Source organism: Panicum virgatum, chromosome 5N (assembly GCF_016808335.1).
Source record: "Panicum virgatum strain AP13 chromosome 5N, P.virgatum_v5, whole genome shotgun sequence".
Taxonomy (NCBI): Eukaryota; Viridiplantae; Streptophyta; class Magnoliopsida; order Poales; family Poaceae; genus Panicum; species Panicum virgatum.
Genome location: NC_053149.1, coordinates 66,993,443 through 67,010,097, shown reverse-complemented (window position 1 = coordinate 67,010,097; position 16,655 = coordinate 66,993,443). Strand labels below are relative to the sequence as shown.

At 44.8% G+C, this 16,655-nt stretch overlaps 1 protein-coding gene across 1 annotated transcript; it reads left to right on the top strand.

Annotated features, from left to right (window-relative positions):
- Positions 1–5,297: 5,297 nt before the first annotated feature.
- On the top strand, positions 5,298–15,164 carry LOC120676726 (sister chromatid cohesion 1 protein 4-like). Its single transcript, XM_039958053.1, has 15 exons — positions 5,298–5,576; positions 5,744–5,894; positions 9,518–9,776; positions 9,861–9,955; positions 10,037–10,086; positions 10,343–10,392; positions 10,763–11,544; positions 11,687–12,025; positions 12,099–12,243; positions 12,739–12,875; positions 13,023–13,774; positions 13,984–14,017; positions 14,178–14,286; positions 14,374–14,503; positions 14,620–15,164. Exons 2-15 carry the CDS (start codon positions 5,771–5,773, stop codon positions 14,716–14,718), a joined length of 3,105 nt encoding a protein of 1,034 aa, XP_039813987.1. The 5' UTR covers positions 5,298–5,576; positions 5,744–5,770; the 3' UTR covers positions 14,719–15,164.
- The last annotated feature ends 1,491 nt before the right edge of the window (positions 15,165–16,655 follow it).

The following is a 16,655-nucleotide window of genomic DNA, read 5'->3' as shown; positions in this document are numbered from 1 at the left end:
AGTGTTGGATTTGGATGGGACTATGGGAGAGCAGAGCAGATCGCTTGGAGGACGCTCCGAAAGTCGCCGTGCGGCAGCGAGCGCACGCCGGCTAGCTGCGGCAGCACAGAAGTTGTGGCGTCCGAGTCAACGTCGCGATCGAAGCCAGCTAGCAGCCTCCTCGTCGTGGCTCTGGAGGCGCTCGCTAGCACCGCAGGCACGCACGCCGCGGAAGTCAGAACGCCTTGGAACGCGCCGGCAATGGCGCCGCCGTACCGCTCGCCCTCTCTTGTCCGGCGGGATAAGCATCGCACCTGCCTAAGACGAAGCTCTCGGAACCATCTGAGGTGATTCCTGCGGCTACTAGACTCTTAACTCATCGCGCGACGCGCGGCTCATCGGAGGCTCGGAGCTCCGCGCGTTGTCGAGGAGAACGGCAGCCGAGCGAGGAAGAAGGCGATGGGCCCTCGCTATCTGTCTTGCAATATCAAAAGGCAATCGGTGACCGCACATGTACGATCGAACGGCCACGAGTGGCCCAGGGGTGGACGGTATTTGAAATACCGTCCATCCGGTCGGTATTTCGTCTACCGTCCCCCCACGGGGTCAGGCGCCCACCACCTTGCCGGAATTTGTGGACCAGGAACTCGCCGCCACGGCCTCGAACGCGAGCTCAAAACCTGCCATGGACGCGTTCTAGGATCCGGCCACCGTGTTGGTGCCCAGGCTGGCGTGGCTCGTCTGCGCCGCCGTGACCTCAGCCGTGAGCTGCCACAGTGCCACGGCAATGTCGACCGCGAGCTCCTCTGACGTTCCCGCATTTCTGCTGCACAGGCCGACGGTCGCGCGCTCATCATCATCGCAGGATTCGAATGAAAACGCCCCTAGTTATTCTGTGTTCGTCGGCGACTTCGATTATGCAACTTATACTCCCTTGATTTGCCGGCGCAATTGGCCTCGGCTTGTGCAAGCGGCGCTGCTCACCAATGCCGCGCTGGCGGCGCCTCTCGCCGCGCTCGGCCGTGATGTGGGGACATGGCGCTACAACAGCGTGCTCATCTTGCCAAGACCTCCGCCGCCCTTTGTGCTGCCATGTACAAGTCGGCGGCTCCTGCAAACTGCGCGCACGGAGTGGCAAAGTAGCACAGCACGGTGCTGATGGCATGGAGCGGACGCGGCCTGAAGCCTGGACTGGGCACGTACGGGGGACCTTGTCTTGCTACTTGGCCGTTGACTAGGCCAGGGTACGAACACTACACCACGATCCTCTCAATGCTGTACCATCTAGAAATTCACCGAGTGTCTAGGATAGCTATTTTGTTTCAGCAATCGACAGCCTGTTCGGTTGCACTGATTTGATCTGGGCTGATTCACTGTATCTACAGTAAATCAGTAGCTAAAGTAACCGTCCAGTATGTCGCCGTACAGTAACCAGATACTACAGTGCCTGTTGCTACAGTGCGCGCCCACTCTCAAGATCAGCTGCTACAACGAATAATCCAGCCAAACCACCCATCCGAACAGGGCGTGAAAGGCCGATTTCTGAACCGTCCATTCACATGCTTCTGATTTGCATAATCATGTGCAACAGTATACCTTGGATGCATCTTGAAGAAATACCATGACCTATGCTGTAAATTAACAAAGTGATAGCTATATATTATACCACTATTTTATATTTCATTGAGAAATATTACATACATTTTGTAGCATCCTCCTTTGGACTGCTTTGAACTGATACTATATTGATAACACCATATAAATACTGCCCAGCTGGGTACCATGCATAATCATTTTCTTGATCACGATTACTATAGTTAAACACCAGAAAGAGTGGGTAATTGGACTGAAAGATGAGGGTTAATGTATTCGCTAAATGCTACATATTTTGCTTCTTGAAAGCTTCAATTTGTTAAAAAAATTTTATAATAAACTGATTTATTTTATTTGATCATGATGTGAACCCATACCAACACACGGGCATAGTCCTATATATAATATAAGAGTTTTAAGATTGGAGTAGTAATCAACTACTTTCATACTATAATTGGTATTCCTACTCTGATTCATTCAGTCCAAGGGAGTGGCACAAATTTGACATATCCTTATACTGATTCGCTGACATGGTATGCTAATCCGTGTTTGCATGTAGGCACCACATCTCTATGACTACACAATACATAATTTTGCTGCTAGATAACACCTTGTTATTTAATTATATTATATCCTCAAAACTGGATTATTGGAGCTCGAGGGAAGCATGCTTTCAGTTGAGGGATAGACATGCTAAGATGCAGGTAGAGTTCTTGGTATTACAACCTATGTAATTCGAAATGTAACATCCACTTCTGTCATCCCCCTTTTTCTTTTGGTATTGTCATCTTGGGCAATTTCTGATGATCCTCTTTAGTTGTCAAGTTTGAACATAACTACATACTCCCTCCATTCTAAAATGCAGGACATTGTAGCTTTTTGCCAACAAAATAAAGAAATGGGAAAAAGACATATGTACCCCTCATTAGTTCTCTGATTGGTTAATTAATTGCAAGATTATCAGTCAGCTATTGGTTGCTGCATCAAAACCTAGATCTTCATTCCTTTTATTACTTCCTAGCCCACTGGAATTAATGATTGGGAGAGAGATTGGGCCCAAAGAACTTTAGGAACATTTAGGTACAAATTTTAAATTCTCCAATGCTTTACATTTCAGAAAGGAGGGAGTAGTTCAACTAAGTATAGAGAGGGAACAATCAGTAATTCACTTGATGAAGCTTTTGCAAAATATAAAATTCTTGGAAAACTTGAAGACTCAGGTTCAGTTTTGCTTAAAATTCAAAATGTGTAAGAGTTATCTTAATTTTCTCTATTTTGTGGAATACCAATAAAATTTATTTTAAATGTTTATGTGTCGTGGTGTGCAAACCCACAGCCGAGTGGCGTAGTGCACCCGCCAAAACCCAGAGGGTGAGTACTCGGGGGTAGCTAGGATTAGCCCAATCTAGATGCAAGAACACGATGAACACAGCAGGTTTAGAGTGGTTCGGGCCGCCGGAGCGTAATACCCTACGTCCACTGTGTGTTGTATTGCTTATACTCTCAAGAGGTTGAGAACGTGATTGTTCGGAGTGAATCCGAGCTTTTGTTGTGAGGGTGTCCAGAGAGTCTCCCCCAGTGTGCAGCGAGCGCCTTTCTTTTATATCTCAAGGAAGGCGCGTACATGGCCGTTGAGTCCCCGACAGGTGGGCCCAACGATGTTGTATAAAATAACATATTGTACAGACATTATGGTGTTGCAGGCGACGGAGATCTCATTCCTGGATTTCCTTGCCCTGCCCGTGGGAGTCTTCCGTCCGGCATAGCCATGCCCTGTCTTGTCGAAACGGCGCCAGGGCGTAGCTTGCGGCGTAGCCTGCCACGTAGCTGAACGGGCCGTGTAGCTTGTGACATAGGCGGTATGATGAAAGGGTGTCATGCCGTCATATCCATTTAATGTGGCAGACGGGCTCTGTGCGGATGCGGCACATGCGGCTGCACTGTGTACCTCGATAATATGCGGTCTACAGTGAGGCCTGACAAAAGCTGCCCCGCATGCCGCGGCGGCAGAGCACGCCTCAACCACCCGCATTGAATGCGGTGGGTGGGCGAGTCTTCCAGCGGAAGACTCGCGCCCGCCCCTGCGCCTGCGCCTGCGGGACACGTGGCGCCCCCGGACCCCGCCCCGGCGGTATATTGGTTCTACCCGTGTGGGAGGTCCGGACGGACGCGGGAGGTCCCGGACCCCTATGGGGGTCCGAGCCCTCAGCTGTTGGCGTGGAGCTTCCCCTCCTCACGGACACGTGGCGTCACCGGACCCGTCCCAGAGCGGGGAACGGGTCCGGGGCCGTTGGCCCGGTGAGGTAAGAGCCTGACCCCTTGGGGCCCGGCTGCTCCGCCCCTTAGGGCGTAGTTATGGATGACTACGCGAGTCCTGCCTTGCTGCAGTAGGAGTGGGTATCCCTGCTACAGGATACCGACATTATGTTTTGTGGATTTTTTATGTGTACAATATCCTATTTGTACGGTAGGAAATTCTAATAGATTGAGACTACTACAGCTTATGTATTCATACTTGCATTCTTACTTTGTAAACCGTGTAACTGCGAGAATAAAACGTGCATTTGTATCACTTAGATTGATTAAGACAAACATGTTAGGCTTTTTTTGCATAACGCTAATCTCAATATAAATGTTACGGGAGTGTCATCAACATTAAATTTTCTGACATGACAGAAGAGAGAGAAAGATAAGTATCATGAAATGTAAGAGGAGTGTCATGGTGATGATACTCTTCTGGCTTGATTACCTAGTTCACAGTCTTAGTAATTATGCTATGACACTCCCCATTAAAACTGACCAGTGAGGTTGCTACTTATTTTACCCGTTGCAATGCAGGGTACGAATCTAGCGAAAAATAAAAACAGCACATTCCCCACGGTTCAACCTACCAGCTCGCGGGCGTAGCATGCTTGGGGGGCCCTTGGGCTGCTCAGCATTGTTGGAGGAAGGAGAATGAGGAGGCCGTCTCGACGTGTTCCCGCCAAACTTGCAGCTACTAACGGGAGGGAAAAGAATTTAACTATTTAAGACTGTGAAAAGTTTCAAGACTATTTCTTCGGCTGTAAATTATAATTTATTTAAATTCTTTGCCCAAGTTTGATTTTATTTTTTGAATAAAATGAGTGGTTAAATTTAAGGTAAAAATCAAACGAATATGATCAAATTTAGGGTAAAAAAATTAAAAAAAATATAATTTAGAATGGAAAAGTATATTAAAGTGGCATAAAAATAAATATTTTAGAAATAAGCTAAAGAGGCTAAGTGGTAAGCACAAACAAGTGCATTCACGCAGAAACGTTGTCAGCTCAGTGTCACTAACAACGCTGAAAGTGTCATTAACACAACGCTATCCGCGGCCACGTGCAAGGGCGGGCGGGGTGGCGGGCGGCTGTGGGTCCCCATGACACGAGGCGGATGCAGAGGCGGGGTGATCCAACAGCCGAGATGGCTGCGCAGGCGAACGCATTTTGATCCAACGGTTCCTCTCGTTCCACAACTACGCCCGGTTCTCGCACGGTTTCTCGCGACATCTCTTTTCTCCGCAGCACACCGTCCCGCACGGTCACTCAGCTGTCACCACTCACAGCTCGAAGAGGAATTTGCGCATTTTGCGTTTCAACCCAACAAGTATCGCATACGACACACAACGCCCTCAGAGCGTGCAGCACGAGGGCTCATAATGGATTATTTAGAAATGTAGGGGTAGGAGAACGAAACGTGTTGCACTTGTCTATGGGCTGCAGCCTGCAAGCTCTCGTCCCACACCCGAGTCCTGCTGCGAGCGCGAGCGAGTCCACACGCTGCCAAGTCCCAAAAAAGGCCCCATTTTTTTCTCTCCCAATTCAACCTCAGTTTCGAACACCTCGATTCCTCGCGCGCCGTCGCCCGAGTCCTCAGATCCCGCCTCCCCAGCCCCAATTCCATGCGGTTCTAGGGTTCCCACCCTGGACTCGCGTGGAGAGGAGATCCATCCCCACCAGGCTCGAGTTCCTCTTTTGCTGGTAAGAAACCCTAGCTTGTTTGGGTGTGAGCTGCTTGTTTTCTGCTGCAAAAATCTCTTCTTTGCTGATGGAAACTCTAAAATCTGAATCTTTCTTCCGCCACCTTCCATCCAATTTGTGGTAGACAGGTAGAGTACTGACAACGGTTGGGTTTTCGAAATTTCTAGGGTTCAGCGTAAGGAGGGGAGGCGGAGATGTTCTACTCGCAGTTCATCTTGGCCAAGAAGGGCCCTCTCGGGACAATATGGATTGCCGCGCACTTGGAGCGGAAGCTGCGAAAGAACCAGGTCGCGGACACGGACATCGGCGTCTCAGTAGGTGGGTGGCCATGCCTGCTGTTCCCACGAGTTGCTTTCATCTAGGGTTTGCACTCTGCTGTTAACTCTGCACGCTATGACCTGACCTGTAGTGTGGTAAAGTCCTCCTTTGCTGATGCTTGTTAGTGATGTTGCTCCACAGAAAAAAAAATTGCTACCTTTAGCTCCTCAGAACGAAAATTGCTAACTTTAGCGCATTTATGGGTTTTCAGTATCCGTCCTTTCACTTATAGCTTCTGTGCTACTACCTCCAGCCAAGAAAACGCTTAGACAACGAGAAGAAAAAAAAACAAGCTGCGGAGCCTGTCTGAAACGTCATGCTTACATGGCTGGAGTTATTGGTAGTTTTTTTAGCCCTTTTGTGTTTAGGGCTAAGCAGCTTCTAGTTGCTGCTATCGGAGGCATAGAAAATATTTTTTGAGCTGTCAATGAGCTGTCTGTTTGTTTTGTTTAATTTCTGCTGCTTCATCAAAATTGTGGTAGCAAATCATTGCTCGGTAGATTTGGCAAGATATTTACCTTGGTGCATTTAACGGTTTCCTTCAGCAGTATTATGGCCTGATATACTGTGGTTTTATTGCCCGCTAGGGTTAAATACTTAAATAGCACCGACGACTTTTTTGCCGAGTTATGATGATTGTTGCTGCTATCTAGGATACTAAAGAGCCGAAAGGATGTCTGCTTTCACAATATTTTAATTCCAAAACTTTACTAGCTCTTTGCGTTACAACAGAAAATTGACCTAAAACTGAAATTTAAAGCTCTATTGGGAGCAATGTTCCACAAGGCGCTGTTCCGCGCTCGCTTACGTGCGCTTATGCGCTGGGCGGCAGGGTACTGCCTCGCCTAGGGGTGTAGGCGGTACCCTAGGCGGCGCCAACTCGTCAGGGGCGAAAGGATTGCCGGAATTCCATCCCTGGTGGTCGCCGCGCAGATCCGCCAGGTGGGAGTCAGGAGGAGGGGGCGCCGGTAGAGGAGGCTGAGGTAGGGCGGGTGGCTGCGGTGGAGGAGGCTGAGGCAGAGCGGGTGGCGGCGGCGGCGGTGGAGGCAGGGGTGGGCGATGTTGTCCTAGCCAACGGAAGAGGAAGCAGGGGTGGGGGCGGGGGGCGGCGGCGGCCTCTGCAGCAGAGGAGACGGGTGGAGGAGGAGGTAGGGGTGGGAAGGCACGAATAGATAAGGTGGAGGCTAGAGATAGAGGTGGGGCTGAGTTTCGGGTTGGGCTGCTTGCTTGCTTCGATGGGCTTTCTATCTAATTTTAGGCCTGCTATTCTCTGATTTTCCTTTTATTTTAGATATAATTGATGTATATGGCAAGAAATATCTATATATACAGCACCGCCTAGAAAAACACCTAGGCTCTAGGCGGTGGGTCACCGCCTAGCGCCTTGTGCAACATTGATTGGGAGTAGTTTTCAGGTAAAGCTTATTAGAACAATACAGAATACTAGCATCTGCTGTTGTGTTTATGACATGTGGTAACTAGTCATTCTTGATAGACTACTGTCTGACCTTTGTTTTTAATTTTCCTTTATATATGGCTGTCAGTTTGTCTCTTCCATACTTGGGGGGAGAGGGAGCTTTTAGTTCTTAATGCTATTATAATTCATACGTAGTCAGGCAGCTTGAATCTTGGTTACTCTGAATTTAGAGATACACAGATCTACTCCCTCCGTTCCGAAATGTAGGTCGTTTTGGCTTTTCTAGATTCATAATGTTTGCTATGCATCTAGATATAACATATGTCTAGGTACATAGCAAAATATATGAATCTAGAAAAGTCAAAACGACCTACATTTTGGAACGGAGGGAGTATACAGTAGTGTAGCATCTGATGTAATGCTACCTGATGCTATATGGGTGCGTTGCTTACAGTTTGATTCATTTCCGAACATCAGGTGCTTACCAGAAGCAGCACCTGATGCGTGCAGTACACGAAGGCCCTGTGATGTAGTGTTGTGACCTTTTGCAGAAGCACTAAGCACAATTCATTGAGCTATGATTTAGTATTGGCAAAATAATTCTTTTTAGTGGCTGGAGAGATATATCCTTTGAGATCTGTGCATGCAGGAAAAAAATTATTCGTTATTTGCCCCATATTCTGGTTGAGTTGCCTGTTTAAAGTAGGGTGTTATAATAATTTGGGGCTGACCTGAGATTTATAGTGGCATTATTTTGTTTACTATATGCCATATTGTGCTGTATATTTTATAGACCATGCTTTAATTGACATCGCTACCGCCTACTCGTTCATGCTTTCTAGGAAACACAAAACATGTATTACAGAAAGCAAAGCACACTCAAGTTTCTTCTGTAGAAGATTTAAGAGAATTTTAATTTACATCACCTCACCCATCATAAATTAGGTGAGTACGGACAATTGCTAGTCCAAGGTTGAATGCCAGAGAATCATTAGTTGCTAGTTAATCCTGATGTGTCATTTATGACATTTGTTGAAATTGATGGTATTTTCTTTTATGAGGAATGAACAAATATGTCCATCTAACTGTGTGCTCCTCAGGCCAGAAAAACTTTGTTTGGTTATTTGCTCTGTTATATTCTGGTATACCTGGCCAGTTGGGCTAGGGTGATAATGAGTTTTACTCAGCCAATACAATACTTTCCAATTTCCAGTTATATGTGCCATATATTATTTTGGGTTGTATGACCTATTTTGCTTATTGTATAAATTGATCTCCTTAGCTATATCATCCATACTTTATTGGGACATGTGCAACCATCTAATTAGTGAAAGCAAACAACACAAGTTCCGTACCTAGAAAATTTGCAGACATTGTAGCCTATATCACCTCATGTACCATAATTAGGTAATTATTCACGAGTGTGAAGTTCGATACCATGAATCACATATTGAGGAACTGATTGCCTGATAATCCAAACCGCAACGATTTATTTGGATCGCTTTATGAATGTATAGCCCTTTAGCTGTTTTGGTCTTATTTTTTGTGATTATGATTACTTGATTAATTTTCTCACTTCTTTTCTTATTACACTTTAGAATGCTTATGACCTCATGCAATCACTTTTGAGTTTTGATTGTGTCAACCGGTGCATTAGGCCTATCCATGTTTTTCTTGAAAGAACTGTATGTACAACATGAACTTGGATGCGCCTGCTCTTACGATACTTTTGGGCAACAATCCAGCCCTCCAAATTGATAATTCCTGGTTAGCACGAGGGTTTGATTCATATACTATAGTATTTCTTGTTGACAAATCAGTGTATGGAGTGGGCCCACAGTGCTAGCAGAGAAATGGACATCCATTGCAATTCTAGGAAATGGAAATGAAGATGCCACAGTTTGAATTAATATTTATAGATAATCGACAGTCTAATATGTTGTATGCCACCATACTGGAAAGGGTTTCTTTACTGCATACTCAATATTGGAACACATGGTACTTCACACTTCTTTCTTTAAGGAGCCTGTAGAGCTTATTTTTCCAAACAAGGCTGCCAGCTTTGATGGGTTAATCTTCTAGCCAGGACATCTGATACATCAGTTTGTAGAATTTAATGCTAGTATTGGTGTGTTTGGCCTAAAAACTCGGCACTGTACATTTATTTTAATTCTGTTTTGAAAATTGACGGCTACTATGCCTGCAGATTCGATCATATTCCCTGACGTCCCAATTGCACTTCGGTTATCAAGTCATCTTATGTTAGGCGTGGTTAGAATCTATTCACGGAAAGTCAACTACCTCTTCCACGACTGCAGTGAAGCTTTGCTGAAGATAAAGCAAGCTTTCAGGTCCACTGCTGTTGATCTACCACCTGAGGAGTCAACTGCTCCTTATCATTCTATAACACTGCCTGAGACATTTCATCTTGATGATTTTGAATTGCCAGAAGCTGCGTTTCAAGGGTAAAGCCACAACTTCGGTTTTGATCAGTTCAGTATTTAAGAATGCTTTTGTCAGTTTTCTGAACACTTCCCACTATGATCCAGAGACACTGATCATCATGTGAGCACAAAAGAACAGATCACTTTGCAAGACAACCCAGAGAAAACAGGGTATTCAACATCCCAGTTTGGCCTAGATGGTTGGTCCTGTCTCTGTCCACATTTTGTCTTGCTTCACTTTAATCATAGCATTTTAATTATGTAAAGTATCAAATGTGCAGAAAGATTTGGTGATGGCAGTTCTTCGCATATTGGCTTGGACTTGGAGGAGGTATATATTTTTCTTCTCTCCATTTTTTGTTCTTTAGAGTTTTTGACCATGTTAAGCTCCAAACACATGATGGTACTCTGGCCCAATGAAGTGTAGGTTTTGGTTTTTTGTCTGTTGCATATTAGAATAGATGAAAAGGTCCCATCTGTCTTGATACTGCCATTGATATCTTATGTTTTAATAATAAAAGAGCAGCTTGACTCTGATACCAGCATTAAAACTTCATCTTTAAGAGCTTATATTTTGTTGTCGTCAGGAATTATTGCTGAACAAGGATCACTCAATTCATCTTGAGTCTGATGATGGGTAAAACTTCCTCCTTTTGAATACTATCTTTATTACAATCTCGTTTGGTTTATGATGTTTTTTTGGTCAGGTTGTAACACTCTGATATGCCTTTTTCACATCCTAAGTTTTGATGTTTGTGGTTCGCCTAAAACAACTCTTTTTTTTTTCTCGAACACGTCTGAAAACAACTAACTTTCTTTATGCTGCTACACTAGGATTGTAAACTTTAATGGTATTGTCAGAAACCAGTTATCTATTTGTATAGTTACCTGTATTTTGAAGTACTTGTTCTCATGACATTTCAAATTTGGCGATGTTGCATAATTGTCCTAATCATATTTCGCTCGAGGTACACGGCTTATATCTTTCTTTGTTTGCATCTGCCCAGCATTATCATTCAAGCTCGACCATCGGTTCCTTCTACCGATATGGACATTGATGATAACCAAAGTAAAGACGAAACAGCTGAAAGATACAACATGGATGGTGGGCCTTCTAGTCAAGGAAAGCTAAGTCCACTGAATGATGACCTAGGAGGAAACAGTATTCCTAACTGGACTGGTTACAATGTACAGACACCAGACTTGAATGATATGCTATTGCATAATGAAGGTATTGCTGGACCATCAGCTTCATACTATCAACCTAGTCCCTTCCCGGGTGATGAACCTGCATCACCAGAGTTTATTAGTGCTCAGGCCCCAGCTACACCTGGTTTAATGGGAGAGACGGTTCCTTCCAGAGTTCATGAAAGTCCTGTTCTGAGTCCACAGAGAAAAGCTTCACCGTCAAGCAATGATGAAACTGCAAAGGCAGACACTCCTGCTGCTCCAAGCAATGATGTTGTGGGTTCTGAGGTGAATGAACTTGGATTGGCGAAGCCTGCGCAAGTTGAGTCTTCTGTTGTTGTGCAGGATGATGATGCATTGATGCAACAACACATAAGTGAGGATTTGCCGTCCCAGGGTCAAACATCAAACTTGGAAGCTGCTGGTGATAAGCTGATCAGTCCTGACGTAGCTGCATCTGGTGAAACTGTGACTGTTAATGCAACTGTTGTAGATGTACCTTTGGCTGTAAATGATTCTGAGCTATGTGTTGATGATTCTACTGAGCCATCTGTGCTGGAGAACCCAACACAGATTAATGAGCAATTGGTTGATGCGCAAGGTAATCAGTTGACATCATTTTGTTGTTTTTTTTATTTTCCCCATGCCATGGTCACTAGCAGAGTTGGAGATCATGTAATTGTTCTACCAGTTCTGTTTAGGGGGCAGTGTGCATATAACTAATGCAAGTTTACTAAGTGCAGATTTTCAACATGAAGTCCAGGCAGTGCAACAAGAAGTGGCATCTAATGATAGACCAAATGAACTAACATCAGAATTTGCTGAGCCTGAGAAAATGCTGTCAGCTCCAGATGCTGAATTCAATCCTGCAAATGACTTGGGGCAGATAACTGCAGAAAAAGGAACAACTGAATCTGATGGAAGTAACAAAATAGGCAGTCTGACTAGCAGAAAAAGACACCTGGAAGATAGCTTACCAGCTCTAGAGAGTGAGACTACTGAAAGGTTGTCTAGTCGACCACGTGGTAAAAGAACAACCGACTTTGTTCCTGATGATGATGATTTACTGGCATCTATTTTAGGTACGAATGACATCCATTGCATTTCCGTTACCTGGATTTTCTGCATTTACCTAATCACTTGACCTTGCATTAGTTGGTAGAAGGACCCCTGGATTGACGCTTGGTTCAACACCACTACCGCCAAGGGCATCATCTTTGAAACGCCCGAGGTTGGTATCGAAGGCGGGTACACTCAAGAGAAAAGTGCAGATAGATGACGCCATGGTTCTACATGCTGAGTATGTATATGCTTTATGGCCATCAAATGAGCTTGTTGTGAACAAAGTGACTTCTTATTTTTTGTTATTGCCTCTTTATCCCAACCAGATATGAAATCCCTATCTCCTTAGTCCCTGGACTTGGTTCTTTTCATATGTGGTCATAATACCAACCTAAAACATTTCACAATCAAAACATGTGGCCTTGTGCAGAACTGCCGTCCATCTTTAACTTCGTCATGTTTTTTTCCATTATTACATGTTTATTCTTGTGCTGTTTTTTGTACTGTCACAACAAATCTTATTTGTAGAAGTTGTTGCTTGCTCATGCTAGAGAAGAGTATGTGCAGTTTGCTTGAAATTTTTGGTCTTGGGTATTTCCTGGTCCTACATTCTACTGTTTGGTTGTGTTTTCTGAATGGGCCTGCTGAATGTGTCTCCACGAACCCAATTATAGATTGTTTTCTAAATTAACTTGTAATATGGCCTGACTGCTGGCTCTCTTTCATTTTCCAGTACTATACGACAACAACTGATCAATACTGAGGATATACGGCGCATTCGTAAGAAGGCTCCATGTACTCGTTCTGAAATATGGATGATTGAGAATGGTTCTCTGGAAGATGATATATTCCACGAGCCCATCTTTTCCTGTAAGTTTCTTGGGATGTCTTCGATTTTCTGTTTCCTTTTCTGTATGGCATGATAAATTGAAGTAGTCGAAAAGGAAGGTCTGACAATGATTGCTACTTAGTTCTGATCTCTAAAACTATACCTTTGTTTTTTTTTATTTCTACTAGGCCTATCTGAGGAGCTAAACAACTTACACAATCGGACATATGAGACTATTGTACACCCTGCTGTTCAGAGCATGGAACTACAAGGTCAACTAGATATATCTGAAACTATTGCAGAAGATAGCAACATTGTTGGGACCTCTGGTGCTGCTACTATTGATGACCAATTTCACATACCAGATAGAATTCATTCAGATGCCGTGCCGCCAAATGCAAATGACACAGATGGCGCAACAGCTTCTTTTGGTTTGCAAGTGCCTCCTGACAACCAGGTTAACGGTGTATCTAATGATTTTGTTAGTGACACTGTGTTTCAAGGGTTAACTGAACCTTTAATTGATAATGAGAAAGAAGTGGCAGTTGCAGACAGGGAGCATGCTCAAGTTGATACACTGGATAATGACCGTCTTCAAGATGTTCCATGTGATCTGCAGAGGAGTACTGATGCACAAGGTTCGACTCCAGATGTGGTTCTAGATAGCTCTGGCAAAGCTTATGCTCAAGCAGCGGATGGCATGACACAGGAGTTTAATCATTTTGTTCATAGTGATGCTAATCTTTTTGAGAACAATGAGGTGCCGACTTCTGAGATTACTGGGGTGGAATGTAATCAAGATGCCTCTGGTTTTCTTCAACCAACAGAGGATGAAATTGCAGTGTCTGCTATGGGAGATAATTCTGGCTTCCAAGAAAACAACATGGGTTCTCTTATGGATTTGGATATGGTGAATGACTATGGACTAAAAGAGTGCAACGTGAGTCCATTTAGATATATTCAAACTTTCTACATGCTTTGAGAATCTTTTTATTGCTTACTACGACATGCTTTTCCTGGCCTTCTGGTTCCAATATCTTGCTCTAGAAGTACTTGCACGTTTTTGTTTAGTTTTTTTTTTGTCTGGTGCCTTTTTTTGTTTAGTTACATCAAGACTACATAGTGACTGATTTCCTCTTTGGTTTACAGGATTTTGGAAGTGCAATTCATGGTGTTGATACAGGTAATTTTTCGGTTCTGATTAAAGCATAGTGTGGTTCTATGCCTTGCATGAAGATTTCAATCTCTACCTTATTGTAATACAGGAAATATTTCCCAACCATGCCTGTGCTTTGGCAGACCTAGTAAAGCTTTTCTTATTGTTTGACCTTAATTTGTTCCAGATTTTCTGAACTATGATGATGATGGGGACTTTGATGATGCAAATAATGATGAGCAAAATCCTGATGAATTCGAGTCTCTTGACAACAGTGGTTGGTCATCTCGAACTAGGTACAGTTGCGCTAATTGTTATTTCCTTTGGACTTCAATGTCTTGTTCAACATTTTGATGGTTTGAGGTTTGTACATGGCTGTGCAGGGGTGTTGCAAGATATCTGAAGACTTTATTCGATGAAGAATCTGGTCTTGGGAGAAAGAGTGTCGCCGTTGACCACCTTGTACGTGGAAAGACTCGGAAGGAAGCCTCAAGAATGTTCTTCGAGACCTTGGTATACCCCCCCCCCCCCCCCCTTCCCTCCCTCTATTTTTTCAGTATTATTTCACAGCTACCTGCTTAGCTTCCCCTGTGGTCGAGGATTGATTTGCTGTCGTGTTTCATTGACAGGTCCTGACGACAAAGGACTACATCAGCGTGGATCAACCAAACCCCTTCGATTTTGTGAACATAAAGCCGGGACCAAAGCTCCTGAAGTCAGAATTCTAGATCATCAGTCAGCTTAGCCTGGTGCGATACATACATCTTACCATATCCATCACACCAAAAACAGCATTGCAGATGCACCCACCCAGCCTTGTGACCCCCCCCCCCCCCCCCCCCGAATCCATTTTTGTTTGTTGTTAAGTTTATCCTCACCTCTGTAGCATTCTCCCGCGCTGATCCGTTGTTGCTAGGGTTTCAGTAGGATCGTTGCCGTGCTGTACCGTTGGCTATTCATTGTACATATGGCTTTAGCGGCTCCTGTAAAGTCTGCCCTGTAATCTGATAGCGTCGGCCCCCTCCTAAGTTATTGCATATTGTTTTCGCTTGGTTAAGCCGTAGGAACTGTATTCCTTACAACCTGAGATGATGATGATGTACTGTTGATTATGTCTGTATTGATACCCAATCCATGTTTCACAGTTAATTTTGCAAGTGGTTGTTCCAGTGAATCATCTTTTTTCTGCCGGATCTGGAGCACATTGAAGGGCTCGGATGTCGTGCTGTTCTGTTCAGTGCAACCATTACAATCGACCAGAAAGCAAGTTGTGGTTTCTCATTTGGTAAAGAAGGGCTTGTGTTTGTGTTGTATAGCGGCTTTCGATCCGTAACTGTCATAATAAAAGTGGCAGGTAGCAGTGCATGTTTTCATTACAACCAGACGGGTACGGGCCAGAAAACAAATCGAGCAACAAGAAAGATATAGAGAAGAGAATTGAAGAGGATGACGGGTAACAAGATCATGTCACGATGGACGGCGATGTCTTGGCAAGCGAAAAGGAGGCGAGGAAATGATCAAGGGAGCGGAGCGCCAGGAAGTCGTTGCTGGAATTATTCGACCATCACCGTGCTCTCCCGTCTCGGACCAACTTATAGCAACAGCCATTGTCGACAGCATTTCGTGAGGAGCTCTGAAGAAAGTCGCGTCTTTTCGGACGATGCGCTGTGGTTGCTCGTGCATCTGTTCTACTGACGGCTACATAGTACACAGAAACCACTCTGCTGCACAGTGTGCAGTACAGCTGAGTGACAAGCCATCAGCTCCATGAATCGGATAGCTCTGAATTCTGAACCTTCACCCAGTGTCGGTGGCGTTGATTTTCACTGTACGGGTACTGCAAAGTCTTCCTCGCTCCGCTGTTCACTACCAGTATTATTATCTCTTCTAATCAGGTACTTTTTGCAGTTCTGGAAGCAACCAGCGACATTCTGAGCAGAGAATGGTCCAACCAAAATACTACTGTAGATCTCTCAGGAAAAAAATACTAGTGCAAGCAAGCTAGTGCAGGTGCTTGCACGAATCTGGATGCCCCCTTTCCCCCTTTGATTCGCAAGAATGAGCTACTGTACTTGGACATACTAGTAAACGATCAGATTCAGAAAAAGCTGAAAGTGTGAGGTTGGTGTGCGTACCCTGCATGCTATTATTATTATTTTTTCTTTTCGGCGCATAATGCTCACATCACATGGCATGTGACGCTGTACTGCCTTGTTGCCGGGTGGACGCTGCTGTCTGCTGCTGCTGCATATGCTAAGCTTGCACTGTCTGTCTTCATCAATTCCTCAATCATGCGTGCCCACGGCTTCTCCCAATGATTGGAGAAGCCCGCATGAAATCCGCAGCATGGGATGCAGTAGAATGGTGAGTGGGTACCCCCCCCCCCCCCCCCCCAACTCGATCTGAAGCAGTCGAGCACGCGAGATCTTCGTCAGGCTGCTGGTACTCTGGTAGCCTTCTCATGCCCTAGATCAACAACAGGGTTAACAGCTTTTTAAGCTCATCCCCATTTGGACGAAAAACTTGTAGACAGTTTGGTGACTGACAGAGATCACTCAGGCCATGCATGGAATGTCGCCGAAATAAAGAGCCTCCCCGTGCTGGTCCTTACTACCCTTTCGAAAAGCGAGCTGATCTAGCTAGTTCCCTTTTGTCACACGAGCTT

Excerpts from the sequence above, each read along its gene's own strand:
- LOC120676726 (XM_039958053.1), top strand. The coding sequence starts at position 5,771 with ATGTTCTACTCGCAGTTCATCTTGGCCAAGAAGGGCCCTCTCGGGACA. Across the intron at positions 13,775-13,983 it reads ATGGACTAAAAGAGTGCAAC|GATTTTGGAAGTGCAATTCA; the intron begins GTGAGTCCATTT and ends TTTGGTTTACAG. Across the intron at positions 14,504-14,619 it reads GAATGTTCTTCGAGACCTTG|GTCCTGACGACAAAGGACTA; the intron begins GTATACCCCCCC and ends TTTCATTGACAG.